Source organism: Mastomys coucha, unplaced genomic scaffold (genome assembly GCF_008632895.1).
Source record: "Mastomys coucha isolate ucsf_1 unplaced genomic scaffold, UCSF_Mcou_1 pScaffold16, whole genome shotgun sequence".
In the NCBI taxonomy this organism is placed as follows: Eukaryota; Metazoa; Chordata; class Mammalia; order Rodentia; family Muridae; genus Mastomys; species Mastomys coucha.
In genome coordinates this window covers 100,371,795-100,393,694 of record NW_022196898.1, presented here as the reverse complement: position 1 = coordinate 100,393,694, position 21,900 = coordinate 100,371,795, and the positions used below count along the sequence as shown (strand labels likewise).

The 21,900-nt window shown below is 45.7% G+C and overlaps 1 protein-coding gene across 2 annotated transcripts in view; it reads left to right on the top strand.

Annotated features, from left to right (window-relative positions):
* The first annotated feature begins 5,253 nt into the window (after positions 1-5,253).
* The window catches only part of St6galnac5 (ST6 N-acetylgalactosaminide alpha-2,6-sialyltransferase 5), a 168,801-nt gene continuing 152,154 nt past the window's right edge, over positions 5,254-21,900 (top strand). For both annotated transcript variants that reach the window (XM_031375902.1, XM_031375901.1), the window contains exons 1-2: positions 5,254-5,497; positions 6,199-6,429. In XM_031375902.1, the coding sequence (XP_031231762.1) occupies positions 5,483-5,497; positions 6,199-6,429 (246 nt within the window). In that variant the 5' untranslated portion in view covers positions 5,254-5,482. The remainder of the gene's footprint in view (positions 5,498-6,198; positions 6,430-21,900) is intronic.

The window sequence follows — 21,900 nt, the reverse complement described above, 5'->3', positions numbered from 1 at the left end:
GGGAACACGCCTCTGGGAGGGTCTACAAAGTGTTTTCAGAAAAGTTTAACTGAAGATCGAAGAGTAATCCCTAAGGTGGGAGGGGCTAATCGATGGCTCTGGAATCCTAGGCTGAGTAGGAGGCAGAGAGGGGGCTGGACAGAGCATTCATCTGTATGCATCCTCACTGTGGCTGCAAGGCTGACAGCTTCCCCATGCTTAGGGCAACACACTTTTCACCTTCCCTGCAGTGATGGACTGTATCCCTCTAAACTGTAAGCTGAAATAAACTTTCCCCTTCTTAGTTCTTGTCAGGTATTTTGATCATAGCCATTAGAAAGTAACTGTTAGAAGTCTATGTGAATTAATATATGCAAAAGCTACAAAGTGATGATGGATGTCAGTGATCAATATTAGCACCCTCAGGTTTGCGGTAGGCTTTAGAGATATGATATCCATGGAACATTGTCCCAGTTCTTAAAAATACATAGTTTGAAAGGGAGGTTCAGTGATAACTATAGCAATAAACATGATTAAATATGTTTGGTATGATAATAGAATTTGTAAAGTATTTTGAGAACATAAATGACTAACTGCCTTGTCATGGAGAATCAACCAAATTGGAAATTTTCAGCCCCTAAATGACAGTATTGTGTTTGATACACACAAGTCCTTTTCTTGCCACATGGAATCTGAAGCTCTCAGAGATCAGGTCTGGGATTCCCCTTTGTGCTGGCTTGTTCCCAGAAGATCACTTCCATCATGGCTCAACTCTTGCCTCTCAGTCCAACGGAGCGCCTGAACTGTATGTGCTTCGATGTCTCATACAGATGACATCTCTGCCACACTCACACCAGCCTCAAACACCAGCTGTATGTCCTTTTCTAACTCATTGCCCTGGGGCTGTTGAGATGGGGTAGTGTTTGCTATGCACATGCAAGGATCTGCCTGAGCTCTGTAGAGTCCGTGTGCAAGCCAGGTGTATAATGTCCATGTACCTCCAACCAGATGGAAGGTGGAGACTGGGGGATCCCTGGGAGCTTTCAAGTCAGTCAGGCAGTGTGAACAAGATACTCTGTCTCAAACAAGAGGAAAAATGGAGATCAAGACCCAAAGTTGTCCTCTGACTTACACATGTGTGCTGTGGCATGTGAGTCCCCACAAGCACACACACACATACACCTCCATACACAAATGAATCACACACGCATACCTATGCACATACAGATGAAGTACAGCTGAGTGAGACACCATATTCTCAGAGCTAGTAAGCCATAAGAGCTGAAATCCAAGCTCTGATGGCCCTGTTCTAAGAATTCACTGCTCCCATCCATGCCCGTGGGTCTTGCCTATGAAATGAAGAAAGTTAAGTAAACTTTACAGCACAGATGAATAAACGTCAGACTTGTTTCTATCATCATCAAACACTTTACTTTTCTTGTACCTTCCAGAAATTTCTTCCTTTTCTCTGAGACTATAACATAAAAGGTAGCCATAACTCCAATCTCACTTCTGTTACACTAACTTGTGCCTTTCATCTATCTTAGAAATGTATGACAGGCTAGGGGAGAAGGTTCAGTCAGCAAACACTTTGCCTCTCAAGTGTAAGGGCCTGAGTTTAGATACCAGGACAAGGTATGCCTGTAACCTCAATGACAGCAAGATTGGAGGTGAAGGTAGCTGGCCTCCTGGAAGCTTCCAGGACCCGTGAGCCTGGCCTGCATGGCAAAATTCCAGGCCAGTAAGAAACAGTGTCTCAAAGAAAAGGTAAACCAAAGAATCAATATTCAAGGTTGTCTTCTGATCTCTATACGTGTGCCACGAATGCACACACTCACACACACTCATACACACATGAATATACACTCACACACACTCATACACACATATGAACACACTCACATACTCACACATATGAACTTACACGTGCACACACATACAAACATACATGCACATACATATGAACATACATGCACATACTCACACACATGTGAACATATATGCACATAAATGCACTCATATACACATATGAGCATATACACACAACCACATATGAACACACATGTACATATATACTCACACCCATATATAAGCATATAAGCACACACACAAACTCAAACACACATATGAACATACATGCACACACATACTCACACCCACATATGAGCATATAAGCACGTCCACACATTCACATCCACATATGAACATACATGCACACACATTTACACACATATGAACACACATGCATGCATACATGCTCACATACACATATGAACATACAAGCACATACACACCCGCATGTGAACACACATGTGTGTGCACACACACAATGAAAGGCCCTTTTTCTGAGGAACCAGAGTAGAGCTTGTGGACAGACTGCAATTGTGTCTTTCATTCTCTTCTAGCATCTCTGTGCTCCTTGAGGCCCTGTGCAAAGCTTCCCTCCAAATTTCAGATTCCTTGTCACCTAGCACATGCCTTGTTTCAACAATTCTCAGCTTATTTTTATCACAGAAACTACATTTTGCAACACTCAATTTCTTTTCCATTCTTTTTTTTAGAAATAGGAATCAGTTTGATTGGATGCGATAGCAGGAGAAGTAGAAATGCGGCAATATTTTAAATGGTGAGAAATTTGTCTCGGCTACCTGGGTTTGAGAGGCAAATTGTGACTTGTCCACTCACTCTGGATTGAACTGTACAAGCTAGACGGACCAGAAACCTTCACTGCCTCGTCTGTCTTCTCGCCTCCAAGCAATCAAACACTTACGAATTTGCCTATGTATGTCCATTCTGGCTATTCAGATCAATAACTGAAAGTTTTCCACAAAGGTACACAAATGCAGATGGTTACCTTTGAAACTTCAAACCTCTTGGATTTTTTTTTTAAGGATAGGCTCTCACTGGGTAACCTTGACTTGACATGCAGATGAGGCTAGCCTCAGACACAGAGGTCCACTTATCTGTGCAACCTAAGTGTTGCCATGAAAAGTTCAGATCTTAATGAAGTACAAGACAGAGCTAAGAAACAAATCTGTATATTGATTGCTCCCTAGTCTGTATATAAAAGTTCACACCTGTTCCCTCACACACACACATGTGAACATCCCTTCTAGGAATACAGCAGACTCAGGCTCCAGTAACTGGCACACAGTAGGTGCATAACAAAGTAGATACTTGTTAAACATATGTTGAATCTATAGAACTCCTCCACTGACTGTTCATTAAGTTTACTACACACACAGAGAGAGAGAGACAGAGACAGAGACAGAGAGACAAAGTGAAAGAGAGACAGAGTTCTGAGCCCTTAGAGGAAAACTTCTGTGCTTCATTCCCTCCCACCACCACTATGTTTCCTAAACAGAACTATCAAGTGACAGGTGACCACCATATAAGTGTCAAATTGAATTGACTCCCATCCCTTATCTCCCCCACCCTGCTCCAGCCCTACCTTGCCCTTTCGACTCCCAAGCCAGAATCCCTCCAAGAATCTTACCATCCTAATCAAATATCAGAAAGCCAGATACTTTAAAGTTCTTGAAACCAAGCTTGGAATTAAACATTTAAATGTACTCATTTTGTAAGTAATTTCGTGACCAGCTAACTGCCATCCCGGGAGGAGGGAAAAAGCATAAGCTTAATGAGTCTGGTCAGACACACCGTGTAACAGATGTCCAACGTGCCGCCATGAGCTTAAGTCATAAATATGATGTCTCTCTTTGGCAGCGCAGAATATATGAGAAGTGTTTTATCGGTCACTGGGCAACTTGCTAGATGGAGGAGAACAATCTGAGGAGGCAGAGCTTCGTCTGGCTGCATCTTGAGAGCCTGGTTGGAGAGACACAGATAACCTGCTTGCAATGATTCATCAAGTTGGTCCTTTGTTTCATTAATTTGAGTGTCAAGTGCAGCCATGCAATAAAGAATTGCCAAGGCCCGATAAGATTCTCCTCTGCCTGCTGCCTTCCCTGTCCAGACAACGGGCACTATTCATGCCCACAGCACACACTGAATAAATAGCGAACCGCACTGCTGGCAATATCGGATAGCACTTCCAATTTTTGTGTTTTCCTCGAAAGGCTCCATGGCGTGGGTTTCTTCTCCTGAATGTTCATTACTGAACCAATAATTTTAACTTTGTTAATAGAATTTGGACGTGAGCCTCATAAGTTAAAAATAGTCCCCGTTGTGCCATCCGTCCAGCCGTAGATTAGAGAAGATTAAAGGAGGGAGATTGCAATGGCTCTGCTGGCCTCAGGAAAGCTCTCACCATGCCTGCCCATGGTTCAGGAGGCCTGCTGATTGTTCTTAATGTGATCTTCAGCCTCACCCCACTACAGGTACAGTGTTAAGAGAGACATTAATGCAACTATGTTCATTGAATAATGTCACATGGCTGAAATATGGTTTCAGCTAAATTAGAGGTTTAACAAATGCTTGCTCTAATTAGATGTAGAGACAAGAGCATACTTAGAACAGGTTACTGACCTGAACTCCTCAGCACTGAACGATGATCCGGCCTCTAACTTGAATCCAAGTCCCGACTGTGAAAGTATGCACTGTCAGGGCACCAGACCGCAGGAGGGACGCGTTAGAGCCTTCAGGCTCTTAGGATGCAGGATCGTTTTCTATCGTCAACAGCTAATATTTCTTCGGTGACATTAGGAAGACTCTCCAGCTCCTGGCTAATCACATGACTAGCATGCACCGAGTGTTTCAGAAACTTTAAAATCATTTAAATGAACACCAGGGACCTCAAAGTTTGAGCAGAAATATAAATTGTGTTCTTGGAAGCAAATGATGAATGAAGTCATTTACATGAAAGAGTATGGTCCAAAGGAAGCAGGAGACTAACGATTTGTCAAAGCAAAATTAGGGAGGGAAAGGACATTTGAAAACAACTAGAAATTATTACAGCGATGTAAATTTTAAGGAAAACAATCCCATGATAGCATTCGCCAAGCCGTATACACAGACGCAAAATTAAATAGATCTATTGACATTTAGGAGGTTAACTGGTTTTTTTTTTATTAAAATCACAAACCTGAAAATTTAGTAAATTTTCAAATGTCTACCATGTTCAGGACCAAACTGGGTTCTGTGCCCTTTTAGCTCGATAGCCTCATTAAAAAGATAATCTTCAAACTAAGGAATGGGCGCACCTTTATGGTAACTGTCTTGCCCCAGAAATTCCACTTCACTGAAAAGATGGTTTGGGGGTTGGGAGGGGGGACTGCAGAGGACTCTAGGACCCAGCAGGCGGCGTCAGGCGGCGGTGTGTGGATCGCTGAGACTCGGAGGGTCCGGCTCAGTTTTAATTCTCCTCTAATCTCTGCAACAGCAGCGCTTCCCGGTCCCGCGGCTCCGGCTCCTGCTCAGCCGCCGTCACTGCCAGGTGAGCATCTGAGCAGCCTCCGCCCCATCACTCATCATGGACAACCTCCAAGAAAAAGTGGCTCCGGACGCGCTTGCCTGAGAATTCCGCACAAAAGAGGAGCCCAAAATGAAGACCTTGATGGTGAGTCTGTTGTTCCAACTCCGCCAAGCAGAGGCGAAGACCCCTGGGATTCTGGGTCTCCTGGAACGTTGGGGAAGCCTCTCCCGGTACCTATCCCTGTGCCAAGAGGTCACCTGTCATTGGTGACAACTTTCTACATGGCTTGGAACCCGGGATGAGCACTAGGGATGCCTGGGCTCTTGGATCTTTAGCGAGTGATCCAAGGGGCGACTGGAGAGCAGAGGTGAAGGCTGACCTCTCCAGGGATGGAGGGTGTCCCACTGTGACCGCTGGGCACAAACTCAGAGGGGCGGGGAGGAAGCACCATCGTTGACTTTCTTGGTTTCCTTGTCGGATTTCAAACTTAGCGGGGATCGCTGCAGGAAGCCCCAGGGGGCCAGAAGATAGGGTGTTCGGAGGGTTGGAATCCCAGCAGCTTAGGTGGAGACTAGACCCTCCTCCCCAAAGCACCCTGGGCGGGCGCGCTCACCCTTGCACTGGTCACCGCGCGCCACCTGCCCTCCACTGTGAGACGCGGGCTGTGAGCAGCGATGCAGGAGCATCCCTGACCGGTGCGCAAGACCATGTCACCTCTGCTCTCTGGCTTCTGGGAAGGCTGGGGCGGATGCTCGGGACCTGTGCTTGGTGTCAATAGGAGCGCAAGCTTCCCCGAAGCACCCTCAGCCACTGTCTTCTGCTCTCTCTCACCCACCCGCCCGCAGCGCCATGGTCTGGCAGTGTGTTTAGTGCTCACTACAATGTGCACCAGCTTGTTGCTCGTGTACAGCAGCCTCGGCAGCCAGAAGGAGCGGCCCCCGCAGCAGCAGCAGCAGCAGCAGCAGGCAACCGCGACTGGCAGCTCGCAGCTTGTGGAGAGCAGTCCCCAGCCACGTAGAACCGCCCCCGCAGGACCCCGGCAGCTAGAAGGATACCTCGGTGTAGCAGACCACAAGGTGACAGCTTGTGCGCCATCCTTCCCACCGCCGCTCGGCCTGGGCACTCTGTACCCTGACCATTCCTCCTTGCTGGGGCAGGGAGCCGCGGGAGCAGCTGTTGGCTCTGGGAGTAGTTAGGGCAGGAAGGGCTGCATGCTAGTCGTGACTTTCTATTCCAAGAAGGATGCAAAGTTTAGCAGGGAATAGGAATGATGGGAGTGGATCCCGAACCCCAACGGTCCTGGGTCTAGAATCCGGACACCCAGTAATAGCCTCCGGAGATGTATGTTCAGTTTCTGGAGCCTAGTATTTTCCAGCCAAGCCCTGCGGGGTATGGGGGGAGAGGGGTGAGGAGTGGGAGGAAACCAGAATGGTGCAGGGACTAGCCCCATGGTTCCTCCAAAGCCCAGAGGGGAGAAGAGAGAACCTCCACTGCAGCTCAGTTCCACAGGTTCTCCTCTGATCTCCGCTGGGGACTGCTCTGGGCTGAAAGGCTCCTGTCCCCTGGGAGCCCAGCTCTGGCAGGCATGGAGGGCTGGAAACACACTCAGCTCCCATTGGCTTAAAAGCCTGTTTTCCTTGGCCTTCCAGGAAGCTACTGCATGGCTTGGCTAATAATTAATAAGCTGGATTTTTTTCACTTAAATTGAACCTCCTTTCCTTAGACTAATAAATAAATCTCTGGTTTCAGCGTAGGCAGCCTCTGGGAAAGGCCTAATCAAGTTCCCTGATTCCGAAGGTGTTTTAATACAATTTAAATGCATCTCTGATTATTTGAAATTGCCAGTGTGTTTTTATTAAAACACACTTTCCCCTCCCTGTCTAGAAAATGGCTTGAAACCTCTCAGCTCTTTTACTTTGTATCTCCCTGCATTTTATGAATGTGAGCCAACGTAATATTTGCAGATGTTCCTTCTGTGTGAGAAGATAGCTCTTGTCACACATGAGTAAGTCAGACTTTAAGAGACAATCAAAATATTGCGACTTACCTGTGCTGTATAGAATGCTAAAATGGGAGACTCTAAAGGGATTGCATGCAGGGTTCAGCTTTCCCATCCTTGAATGCCTGAGGAAAACAGGGTATGTCCTGAGATGTGCAACACAATTCATTGATAGACAGACGTGCAATTGGCACTAGTACACACAGTGCCGCGGGGCTCACCAAGGAGGGAGCTCACATTCTCTGGAAGAAGCTGGGATATTTCTTTGAAAATGTGGAAGTTGTACTAGAGAGACTTCAGAGCGGCGGACAGGAGGTGGCTGTCTGAGGAGGAAGCCCTTTGGAATGGCTGTAAATGCAGCACAGGCCTAACAACCCCAGCTTCTGTTTGCTCTCTTGGTTGTTACGTACTGGAGATCTGCATGTGCAAGTTGCTGTAATGCCTGTGGTTGTGAGGAACTTTAGTCTTGGCTTCTGGCTGGGGATGAGGATGGCATTCTGTGTGGGTCCAGTACAATGCTGGATTTTCACACTTGTTGTTTAGTAGGGCCCTGGCTCAAATTCTGGAAGTATTTGTGAATAAGAAATGTCAAAAAGTCAATGCCTTACAAGCTCTGATGGATATGAGAAGATATCGCGAATGCTGATTACAAGTTCAGTGTGTCAGAGAGCTGTGTGATTAGGACGACAGCAGCCGTTCCATATGTAACGGTGCCTGTAGATGGAAGTGCTCTGTAGTAGAAAGGGGAGCTGCAAGTGCCATGATGTGGGATTCTTCTTGGCCTATAATATCCGCATCAATCCAGTTCATCCTGACAAAACATCTCCCATGGGTTATGCTCACGTCTGATCCCAACACAATGAAGTGTGAGGCAGGGAAATGGCAAGGTTGAAGTCACTCTGAGTTACACTGGGGTATCTTCTGTCAAAGTCCAAAATAAGCAGGAGAGGGAGGAAAGGGAAAAGAGACAGAAGGAAGACAAAGAGGAGGGGGAGGAAGTGAAGAATGAAGGAAAGGGAGGGAGCGAAGAAAGAGCAGAGGGAGGAAAACAAAGAGAAGGGAGTGAAGAAAGATGGAAGGGAGGAGAAAAGAGATGAAGGAAATAAGAGAAGGAGGAAGGAAATAAAGAGGGAGGATGGAAAGAAAGGAAAGAGGGAAGAAGGAAAGGAGAGAAGGAGAGAGGGAAGAAGGAAGGAAAGAAGGGAAGGAGGAAGAAAAGAAGGAAGGAAGGAGGAAGGAAAGAAGGATGGAAAGAGGAAGTAAAGAAGAAAGGAGGAAGGAAGGATGGAGGAAAGAAGGAAAGGAGGGGGGAAGGAAGGAAAGAAGGAGGGAAGGAGGAAGGAAAGAAGAAGGGAAAGAGGAAGGGAAGAAGGAGGGAGGGAGGAAGGAAAGTAGGATGGAGGAAATAAGGAAAGAAGGAGGGAAGAAGGAAGAAAAATAGGGAGAGAAGAAAGAAAGAAGGAGGGATAGAGGAAGGAAAGGAGGGATGGAGGAGGGAAGAAGTAAAGAAGGAGGGAGGGGAAATGAGGTAGAAAGGAAAGAAAGAGGGAAGAAATGAAAGAGGATGAAAGGAAAGAAATATGAAGGGAGGAAAGAAAGGGCAGAAGGAAGGCAGAAAAGCAAGGAATGAAGAGAGGGGGAGTGAGGAAAGGAGAGAGAGAGGAGGAAGGAAGGGGGAAGGAAATCCACCTCACAAGTTCAACTCCAATACTGTAAAGTGAGACCAAGCAAAGCAACAAGTGCAAACCCGTCACTGGGGACATGTCCTTTTGTCGTAAGGAGCTAATGCAGACTTGCTCAAAGGGGCTTGGAGGAGCCTCTTCACTGCTCCTGAGGCTCTGGTCTGCCAAGTGGGCAGGGCTCCCATTGCATGCGGCCACCTGAGGCATATGTCCTGTACAAACACTTAGGAGCTGTTCTTGGGTTGAGTTTTGCTCCAGATCTTCCACAGTCTCCATAGGGCAAGGCTGTGAGAAGGCTGTGAAGGAAATCATTTGTTAGGATGTTGCTAAAGAAAACCACTTCTCCAACTACCACAGAATGGAGTCAGGAAGGAGAGCTCGCCTGTTCTCCCACAGGACACTCAGGACTAACTTTTTCTCTTCAATCTCACATCAGGCCTCAGGAAAATTACAGATACACTGAGCGTGATGACCACAAGACCATAAGCTCCTGCACATTGAACCAGAATTCCAACAGATGTCAGATTTGCTGTTGGTTCCCGGAGCCTGGGAGAGTTACGGATACTCCAGATACAGATACTGTATCTCCAGTTACAGATACTCCAATGTAGGAAACCATTCACATTTCCACAGCTCCAGGTCCCCAAGACTGATAAATATGTAGTGTTTATGTTTAGCTACACGGCAGAATTAGCATTACAATTCCAAGATTGAATTCCACAGGTGGCCCTAACCCCCCAGCACCTGAATTTTGCAGAGTGCAGGCTGTCTGCACTGATGTTCTTGTCAGCTCAGACTGTGAACTAAATTACTGTTGAGATTAAATCACCATGCGATTTTGTTAAATGATAGGCTGAGTCAAGCTGGTGCGTGTTAAGCTTACAATATCCCTTTGCCTGGTCATAGGCCCTGCCCCCTCATTCATAAACAAGGTGATAAGAATGATAATCCTAGCAAAAGTACACAAAGACTACTCAGTTGCTCATGGTCATGAAGAGGCCGCTTTTCTGTTGAGTAGAATTGCTCTCTTTCTCAACTTGGCTCCCCTCCAATTCCTTCCCACCTTGTTGGGTGTTCCTTACAGTGTCCCGTGCATCTGTCTTCAGAGATTACTCTCAGGTTGTCAGTTTTGGAAGCTGTCCATGGCTAACCAGACTGGCCAGGTACAAGAGAAAAAACCAATTTTTCATATCCTCAGGAAACTCCCTTATTTGTTATTCTACCATAATATAACCAAACTGTCTCTAGCTCTGTGTCTATGTCTGTGTCTGTGTCTCTGTCTCTCTGTCTCTGTCTCTGTCTCTGTCTCTGTCTCTGTCTGTCTCTCTCTCTCTCTCTCTCTCTCTCTCTCTCTCTCTCTGTGTGTGTGTGTGTGTGTGTGTGTGTGTGTGTTTGTGTGTCTCACTGTCTGTCTCCCTCTGCCCCAGCACATTCAATCAAGCAGCTGTCAGAGGAAAGACCCGAGTCTTCCAGTACCAAGAAAGGAGACAGAGAACTCAATTCCGTTTCTAGTCCAGATCTTTCTAGGTAGATAAAGTCATTTTCCATCTGGTAGAGCTTGTGAATTACAACAGAGCTGAGTCCCGTTTCCAGGGCACAGGCCCTTATCACAGAAGACCCACCTGTCACCATCCTGCCCTTTCTGCAGAGGCTAAGGAAAGGGCGGTGAGTGACAGCTGGAGCTGAGACGTTGCAGCCTCCAGGGATGGAGTGGCACATGCCAGCCAGCCAACATGTTCCTTCTTTGTTCCTTGTTCTTTCCTTCCTATGGGCACTTGGTTAATTGATACTTTTTGGTGATCATGCTGTTGCTATTAATATGTAGATGTCCCTTGGAAAGATGGGGAAGTCAGTTCAGAAGCTGATAACTAATCAGACTAAAATGTGACATCACATAACTTACTTCAGAGTTGTGGGCAAAGGATCCCTCTTTAGAAAGTCTATAAATTCCTAGTGACAAGTCAACACCATTTATTAAGCTCTACTTGATGATATTTGGGTAATCCAATCAGTGATAACTCATTTTAGTGTCCAGAAAGCTCAGAGTTAGCTTTCAGTGCTCAGGTATTGGCACATGACATCTGCCAATGCTGATAGATTACAGAGCCAAAGAAAGGAGCCTGGGGTCAACCAGCTCCCTAGAGTACAGAGTTTCAACAATGTACGCTGGTGGAATGGCTTCCCAAGGAAAGGCACTTGCTCACATGACCTGGGTTCCATCCTCAGGTCCCATGAGGTAAAAGGAGAGAACTGACTCCCACAAGCTGTTCTCGGCCCTCCACACATGCACACCCACACCCCACACATGCACACCCACACCCCACACATGGACTCGCTCACACACATACACACACAAATAAATGGAATTCTCAAAAATATTTAATAGTTTCAACAATGTGGTTACTTTTAACTGGAGAAATGTTTGTATGACAGTAGTTATGACGATAATTAAAATACTGACCCCGCCAACTGTTGTGACAGGTAGGACTTTTGTACCCCGCCAACTTAATGTCCTTGGTGAGTGACTTTAGCCTGCTCCCTCTGAAGTCTCTTACTTCAGGGCCTGCCTACCTTCTTCTCCGTGAAAAACTCTTCCCCAAGGCCTTTCTTGTCACAGAACCCTAGGGTTACATGTTAATGCGCCACATGCTGCCCCCTCCCCAGCTGCCACTATCAGTCACATTAGCTTACTTTTACTTTTTTCTGTCCTTATATCCCATAATATCTGAAATAAACTTAAAGTTGCCTATTGCTCTTGAACTAGAATCCAGTGTTGTGGCAATAAAGTCTTTGCATGTCTTAACCAATGCGATTCCAGGAGCTGGATGCAGTAGAGACCTGCACTAGTTAGCAAATTGAAAGAAATTAGGATATGGGGACAGAACTTTCCCTGCCAGAAACATCTGTGTGGTCGCAAGGCCCTTGCAGGTCTTGTTTTCCAAAATTCATTTTGCAAGAAAAAAAAAATAACAACTGCTAGTATATTCATGGAGAAGGAAAAAAAAGTAAGATTCAAAACACAAGAACCCTTGGAAACAAGATGTGGGAATCCACTTAACAAGCATCCTTGTGATTCTTGTATATATTAAAGTTTGGGACTGCTGTTTGAAGTATCTAGCTAGCATCACAGAGACTTGTCCTGTCGCCAGTTCATTCTGAAGGTTTGGAACCCATTGCAGCCATTAGCAGCTCGCTGAAGGCTTACCGGTTTCAGAAATGGCATTCTGAAGGAAGAACACAGTCCCTAGCCTCAAAGGGCCTTTGATCTCCTTGGAGAGGAAAGACAATGGAGAAAGATTACTTAAATAAAAGCCCTAGCTGGGTGAGAGAGCCAGGGAGCACCTACTCAAAGAAGGCACTCCTGTGCTCTTGCTCCAGTGAGAAACTAAAGACCCTTAGCTGAAGCATATGAAGCCTCCAAATCACCATCCTGTTTTGAACTGGGGTGGGGGCATGCTCTGGTAACTAGTCAGCAAATGACATGGGCATCAAGACAAACTGCGAAGAGGATTGATGTCTACATACATGGTAAGTTCCTTTCTGTCTGCCCTGTGGCGAGACGGTCTCCAGAGAGGCTTCGCTACCTCTGTAGCAGGCATGCTACATAGCGAAGCTAAACCCTATACTTTGTTTGGTACGTGTAGATGTAATTGTACTGGCCAGCCGACGATGCTCACAATCAGGTTTGTCATGGAAATGCTATACCTGTTAGAAAGGTTCATGTCTATAATCACCCTTGAGTCAGGCGGCTGCCATTCCTGTCCTGCAAACATGGCCAAGCAAGAAGAAGAAGGGAAAGACAGGTGTTAGGCAACAAGTTTCATGCTATGCACTCTTCCAGCAGCTGTGGATATCTGTTAGTTTAGAGAGACAATAAATGATTATCTCTTTAGTAACAGTGTTGCTTGGACCCTTGAACTTGAGAAAAGAAAAGAATTCTCTTGCAAGTTAGGCAATTGATATAATGTGGCAGTGAGGACACTCACTGAGCTCAGATTGTCTGTTACACACTGCCTCTGTCTTAAGTCTTTAGGCTAGCATAGGACAGATACTTTTATTGTGTGTTCCAATCAATAGAATTTCCCAGATAAAATTTACAGGGTGTGTGTTCCTGGCTTAGATAGTCCACCCACAGGCAGGTCTTCCCTGCCATGTAGCCCAGGTTAGATCTGGGCTGTGTGTTGTCTTCATAGCTGCAATCTCACAGAAATCTTTACTCTGGTTTGTGGCTGTTCCTTGTCTGAAATTGTCTGTCTCCCAGCTAGGCAGCTGGCTTTCAGAGACTGTGATGTTTTCTTTGTATGTGTCATTATATTTCTCAGTTTTAACATAATGCTGGCTCTTTAATAAATATTCCTCAAATAGATACTGTTTGTATAAATAGTTTTAATTTTTTCTAACATAAAACGTCTGTCAAGAGTGCCTGACCATTTGGGGTTACTGAAGAGGACTAGTTTCATGTCATAATTATTAGTTTCTTTCTGCCCCAGTTGGTAGTTCTGTGGTTAATTCTCTTCTACCATCTTATGCTAATCAGGTCTCTTAAGACATATGCAGAATTTTTGAGTTACGCAGGCAACTTTAAAATAATTATCAAAAGGCATTCCTGAGTAGTTGTGTGATTTGCCCAAGGTCACAGCTAGTGGCAGCTGGGGATAAAATGTGAGTCTGATGTGAGTTTCATTATCATGAGGGGATTCAGGGCCAATATCTTCTAAGCAGTGACTCGCCATTATTTGGACAGAATTTATTAAAATGAAGAACCTAGGCCTACCCAGTTATTGGAAAGAAATAAATATTTAAAGATCTCATTATTCTGAAATGAATATGAGAATATGCCTCCAGATAGTTGAAAAGAGTCTTCCACCAATGGCTGGGCTTGCCACAGCCACTCTAAAGGGGGCACAGAACACATGGCACTGATGTAATTGGAACAATTTGCAGCTCAGAGTAAAGTTTGCTGTGAAAAGTCACTGAGGCAACTGGGGAGGGGGCTCAATGGGTAAAACTGCTTGCTTGCAGCACAAGCCTGAAGACCTAAAACTGATCCCCTAAATGCACATAAAACCCTGTATCATGCATCTCTAATCCCAACAGTCTAAGGAAATGGAGGGAGAAGACAGGAGAATTACCCAGAAGGTCTGGGGACCAGCCAACCTGGCATCCGCATGTAGAGACAAAAACAAAGCAGAGATACAGCCTCCAAAACTAGATAGAACTTGGAGACCAGTTCCTGAAAGCTGATCTCTGACTTCCTATGTGCACTGTGCTGAACACATGGTCCCACACACCACAGTCACACACACACATGCTCACACTTACACACACATCACAATCACATACATGCTTACACTCACACATACATCACAGTCACACACATACATGCTCATACTCATATACACACATCACAGTCACACACACATGCTCACACTCATACACACATCACAGTCACACACACACATACTCATACTCATATACACACATCACAGTCACACACACACATGCTCATACTCATATACAAACATCACAGTCACACACATGCTCACACTCAAATACACATCACAGTCACACACATGCTCACACTCAAATACACACATCACAGTCACACACACATGCTCACACTCATACACACATCACAGTCACACACACATGCTCATACTCATATATACATCACAGTAACACACACACACTTACACTCATACGCACATCATACACACATTACAGTCACACACACATGCCCACACTCATACATACATCACCATTTCACATATTCATGCACACATCACACAATACACATCACACACATACATATATCACACACATATACATCATACATTCATACATACACATGCTCACACACATCACACACTCATACACACATTACACACACAACACACATACATTACATACACACATGCTCACACTCATATACATATCACACATACGTCACACACATACTCATACACATACACATCACATTCACACAAATATCACATACTCATACACACATCATACACAAATGTGTGCCTACATGGGCGTGCATGTACCCAGGAATGCGTGCGTGCACACATACACACACACATACACACACACACACACACACACACACACACACACACACACACACCATGATTAGTAAGGCATTGCTTCCATCTGAAACTTCACAAACCAGGCCTCAGTCAGCTGCATCTCTGTGAACACGTTTATCAGTTCCTCCCACAGAGCAGTAGCCCCTTAAGCTCTGAACACTCACTGTCTTTTCTAACCCAGCATTATGAGTATTCCATGATCATCCCCAAAGCATCATGGTCATGTCTGCCACACTGATAAAAGCTCCTGTCCTAGTCAGCTTCCCATTGCTGGGATAAAACACTGAAAGGGTCCATTTGGCTTACATGGCCCTGATCACTGGCAGTCACTGAGGGAAGTCAGGGCAGGCACAGGAGGAAAGTATGGAAGAATGCTGCTGATTGGCTTACTCTGCACAACTCATTCCAATTGCTGTCTTATTCAGCCCAGGGCACCTGCCCCAGGGTGGCACTGCCTACCGTGATCTAGACCACCCACATCAGTCATTAATGAAAAAAATGTCCCCCCACACGCATCTGATGCAGGCATTTCTCAGTTGAGGTCTCCTCTCCTCATTTCCTAGGTTTGTGTATAGTTGACAAAAACTAGCCTGCGCACAAAGTAATCAGGCCAAAGGGAGTGGAATATTTAATTACATGCAGAAATGCTACAGCCTGACCACTCAGTTAGTGAAATTATCTTTTCCCCAGTAGGGAAGAGGGTGTCATCTAGGGATTCAGCCAACCATGAGCTTGAAGGACTGTCATTTTGCAAATCCCATAGCCTGCCCTGCCCTCTGAGATGGAACACCTACTCTGAATTACTCCAGGCAGAAAAGAAACCTGTTAAAAACTATGAGGGAGAAAATTAACCTGGCAGCTCTGCAGCTCGGAATGGAAAGCAAACTTCATTGTTATTATTTTCTGTCTTTGTGGCCATGGAGCTATCTGCAGCGCCTGAGAGTCACACAGACGCTGAGAGTTCTCAGTCTGAAGTGCAGAGTTAAACAATTATTCCTTCTAAGAAGCATATTCTGAAAATTAATTGCACATATGGGACATCTCAACTGAGTGAACTGTGTCACTGCATTTCTGCTTACAGACTGGCCTTTGTTCCCTGCAAGCTTCCATTCCAGCGCCTGCCCATATCTTAGTGTATCTAGCTCACACCCCTTAGGGAGACCAACAGGGTCTGTGTGGCCTACTTCTCCATCCCCAGCCCCTGCAGCTCCCCTGAGCTCAGGCTCTACACACTCGGGGAGCACAGCTTGCTCATCTACACGCATCTGCTGTTCCTTCTACAGAAACTACCCTTCCATGCGCAGTAGATGACTCACAAGTGGAAAGCGGGCACTGCTCTTGCAGAGGACTCAGTCCTCTGCATCCGCACCAGGTGACTCACAGCAGCAGCCTGTAACTCTAGCTCCCGAGGACATGACACCCTCTTCTCGCCTCTGTGGGCAACTGCACTCAGGCGCACATGACCACATACTGATGCTCAGGCACACGCACATAATTAAAATAAAAACGCATCTTCTTAGGAAGAAATATTGTTCTTTCAGTTTGCCAGAGATTTAATTATTCATTAAGACCCAGACCAAGGCTTTCTCTCTAAAGAGCCCCCAGAAACCTGCATGCAAAGGAGATAGGCGTTCTTCTAGACTGCCCACATCAGTCACCCCATCTCATATACAATGAGCACCTACTATGTACTCAGTATTAAAAAGGAAGGGGAATGAGACAAAACACCCACGCCCTGCCCAGTGGAGAACAGTCAAACAGCACTTGACCCTGAGAATTCTGTTGTTCTGCACACAGACTGTACTTACGCAAACAAGACAATATCCTGGTCATATGACCCTATGGGCCAGCACTGTGGATATACTTCGTTGCTGATGGAAATGCTATTCTACTATACGTGACAGTATTAGCATTATATCCTAGCAAACATCAAGCTCTTCTTTGTAGCTCTACACATCTTTGGTCACATAGTATTTCCATTGGTTTTCCTCACCTATCTCCCAGTCTTGTTCGCCTTCTTGAACATAATTTAGTTATATTGTGTTTTGTAAGTATCAAATCTCAGTAAATCCTTGTTGAGTCTAGCTGTGATCATACTGCATTTGATTATATTATATTTGAATAAACCTGGCTAATAGACTCACTAATCATAAGAATGGACAAAAATGATAAATGGAGGAAGAAAGACTTTACATACCCAACCTTAATTTCTGAGTCCTTTGAAAACACAGACCTTCCAATGGTAGACCAGATGTTGAAGCAAGGGATGTGTTCAGGCTCTTTAGTAGTGAGCTATGTAACTTCTAGGCTTAAGTTAGCCTGCTGAGATGTTAAACAGTATGCACTCATTCCTTAGTCTGCTATATGCATGTACCTACCTTGTACCTAACATTGTGTGTAGGGCCCAGGAGGCAGCAAACAACAGATAAAGCATAACCCCCACCTCTGAAACTCACATGCACCAGGAAAGGCAGAGAAACAGATATCAAGTTACTGTGAGCTTTGGATAGGACATTGAACATGCTCCAGAGCTTGGGTTTATCCCAAAAGCACTGTGAGGCAGAGAAGCAACAACCTTAGATGTGTGTTTCAGCTGGGTCATTCTGGCTTTGGTATAGTGTGATTAGAGTAGCTCTTGGTTACACTGAAGAGAACCTGCTGCTCAGAGCAGCAAGCTAGTGCTATGGGCAGAGTCGGTGACATTGGCAGCCAGAGGATCTAGACAGCTAGGGTTTCTGCCTGTGCGAAGATTCTGAGCTTGCCACCCAGAATGCTGAGAGTCGGAAGACAGCTTCTTCAACTGTAGAAGGTTCGTGGTTCAAGACTGCCTCTCAATGGCTGCAGAAAGAGTCTCAGATGATCCCACATGGCAGCTCAACTTTGTCTAATTTTGAAACTTTCTGTGTATCTTAATGCCACATGCCGACTTGAACAAAACAGGAACCCGTGATGTTATGGTTAGGGCTGAAGCAAGCTGTCTGCAGAGACAGCGTAATGCATGCTGGTGACAATGAGAATTAAGCTCTCCACCTGCAGCAGAACCAGTGGGGCCTGGAGTGAAGGGACTCTGGGGACTTTTATAGTGTCTCACTTCTCCATGGGGTGGGCAGACTTACTAGGCACAGGCTTTTCATAGAGTGAGGTAAAGGGTGGGTTTCCTTCCTCTCATTTCCCATTTAGCTATAGAGAGAACAATTACCATTCTTTGAAATCACCTTTGTTAACGACATCTGAGGGAAGGGGAAGCTCCATTCCAGTTTCATCGGAGGGAAATTGCCCATAAAGTAACGGAAAACTTGTCAAGAGGAAGCCTTGATCTTAATTCATCCAATGGCATTTATTTGATTGGGAACACAAACACATACTGTACATCTAAAGGAACGGCAGGTTTATGGGACCCATATTTGGAGTTATTCAGCAATTTGTGCCTGCCAGGCTGTTTTAGGGATATATGCAAGGTGTCTTGAGTTACCTGCATATCATACCAAAAATCACAAAGCCCATTCTCTTCAGTTTTATTCAATTTGTACAAGTTTTGAACAAGGGATGCACAAAATGTAGTAACAGTCTGTGTGTGTTCTAGGACACAGGAAGGCAGATGAGGATTGTGGGAACTCGTGGGAACCCCTGTTCTCACTGCTTTAGCAACAGCCATGCTGAGAAAAGCTCAGCCCTAGTGCTACACCTGCCACAAATCTACACTGATGAGTCATGCTCTACACATGATGAGTCATGCTCTACACCCAATGAGTCATGCTCTACACCCAATGAGTCATGTTCTGCACATATGAGTCATGCTCTACACGGATGAGTCATGCTGTACACAGGATGAGTCATGCTCTACACCCAATGGGTCATGTTCTATACCTACGGGTCATGCTCTACACATACCTACGGGTCATGCTCTACACATGAGTCGTGCTCTACACCCAATGAGTCATGCTCTACAAGGATGAGTCATGCTCTACACAGATGAGTCATGCTCTAAACCCGATGAGTCATGCTCTACACCCGATGAGTCATGCTCTACACCTATGAGTCATGCTCTACACCTATAAGTCATGCTCTACACCTATGAGTCATGCTTCTAGCCCAGAGAGGTGTGGAGTTTGGTGCAGGCTTACCATATGATGGATTACTAAGTCCAAAGTTCAGAAACAGATGTCAGAGAAAGACAACATAGAGAAGCAGGGTACCCTGACCCAGTGAGTCTGCAGCAATGGCAGGTGAGGGTGCCTACTTTGTGGTCTTATAATAGAATCCTGGATCCTGGGAAATTTATAAAGACCAAATGCTCCTCACAGTTGTGCAGGGAGGAATCTATGATTGGCATTGGATGTCTGGTGAAAGCTGCATCCCAAAAGGGGTGAATGAAAGGTGGATCTTACCACAGCTGAATAGTGAAGATGTGGTACAACTCTACTGTATAGACCTGTGGGGTATGAGGCACTTCTGGCTCTGCTATGAGGGCAGGTTTAACTCTACCATATAGACCTGTGGGGTATGGGGCACTTCTGGCTCTGCTATGAGCATCCAGTACCTTGAGGGGCCCAGTGATCACTCTTGTCATCACAGTGATCAAATAATCTGAAGAGGAAGTGTTTATTTTGGCTCATGGATTGGGAAGATATGGGTCATCATGGCAGGAAGATGGTAGCAAGTAGCTCCACTGGAGAGGGAGCCAGGCCTGGGATTCCTGTCTCTCCCACACCTCAGCAGAATAGGGAAGCAGAAAGCTGACAGAAAATGGGGCAGGGTTATAAACCTCAAGTCCTGCCCCTACCCCATGACCCACCCCTAAAGTACAGCAAGCCCATAGGGAGCATTTGATATTTAAAACACACCAGGCTGAGCTCCTATGGCCCATCCCCTCTGAAAGTCCCTAACTCTTAAATGACACTGGCAATCTAGGGACCAGAAATAAGGACCAGAGTGAAAAACAGCACCAGTTCCTTTCATGTTAACAGTGGCTCTGCAGTCCTTAGTAATGTCAAAGCCCAGTCAGGGAGTCTTGGGCAGACTCTGAATTATCTGTGAATTATCTGAATTGTCACAGTAGCTTGGCGTTATTACGTTTGCATAGGATCTGATAGCTGTTTGAGAATAGAATAGCAATGGGCTAAAGAAGCCATGAGTGACCAGGCCCCAGAGTGACTGTGGTCTACCATGAGCCCCAAGCCCCTGGAGGATGACAACCTCAGCATTGACTGGTCCGCTAATCAAAGACCATTGGTAACTATGGAGACGGGCTCTGTGTTCTACGCAGACACACCTACCTCACCCTGTTCTCTTGTACATGACCTACTTTTGTCATTTTTTCTTTTGATTTTAGAGACAAACTCTCACCAGTTAGCTTAGGCTAGCCCTGAACTTGCAACCCCCCCCATCTCTACTCTTAGAGTGTCAAGATTGCAAATGCGCACCACTTTATCCATCGTAAAGGACATTGTAGTCATTTACTTACTACTTCCTTCCTGGAGTGTGGATGTTCTGCCTGCGTATATGTCTGTGTACCATATGTATGCTTGGTCCTATGGAAGGCAGAAGAGGGTGTTGGGCTGGAGTTAGGATTGGACTTACAGACAGTTGGGAACTGCTCTGTGGGTCCTAGAAACCAAACCTGGGTGGGTCCTTTGGAAGAGCAGCCAGTGCTATTAACATCTGTGGGTCCTAAAGGGCTTTTCTTAATGAATCCACAGAACAGTGAAACCTCTGGAAGGTCTCAAGGGTAGAGACAGCCAAGTGTTCCTCTATGCATTTCCTAGGTTTCTATGCCAACCTGTGGACACCCAAACTCAGCAGCAGTTCCCTCAGACCTTCCCTGTAGACCACGGTACAGCACACAGAGTCCCTTCTGTTGGAAACCATACACCAGGAAAAAGAGCCAGGTTGCTTGCTTTGAAGAAAAAAAAAAAACTGAACATCAGCCTTTTTCCTATAGTAAATGTGGGCGTGCCTGGCAACACTGCAGAGGTAAAGAAAAACTAAACCTTCCTTACTCATGAATTTCTCACTCAAATGTAATTACCCTTGATATTTTAGTACGTTTCTTTATGGAAGTCTTCATACGCATCACAATTTGTGTAGATAGTGCTTACTGATTCTTCAGGGTTTTTATCCATGGATTTGAAATAGACAGGGTCTACATGCGTGACACTGTGCTGGCATGAGGCGAGGGATGGGATGACTTAATTTATTCAATAGTGTAAAACTCAAATATATTCCAGGTATGTTGGACGGCTAGGAAACTGAGCATTGGTATTTCTGTTGAAGTCCCCTTGGCTGCCCTGGAAGGTATGTGCGTCCTTGACCACTCCTCTCTCCCAAGGGCTGCCAGCTCTCCTGCTCTGTTCAGATGGGGCCGTTTCTACCCTGCCTCCCTTTCACCCACCATTTTCCCAACTGAAGAAATATTTAAATTTCATAAATCATCCTCAAAAATCTTTTCATCCCTCTTGGCATTTTTCTTAAAATCTCATGAGTATTTGGGGAACAGCCAGAGGTAGCCCCTCGTGTGGCACTTCCAGGACACTGTTGGAGAGGAGGGACAGAGTTGGGGTGGGGTGGGGTAAGTGAGTGACTTCACATGCTGCCTCGGCCTCCTGTCTGCCTCTGTGGGCCAGGCTTCAGCTTCCCGGTCCCACCCACTCCATAATGACTGTAGCTCAAAACAGCCACCCACAGCCACCCACAGCCACCCACAGCCACCCACAGCCACCCACAGCCATCCACAGCCACCCACAGCCATCCACAGCCATCCACAGCCATTCACAGCCA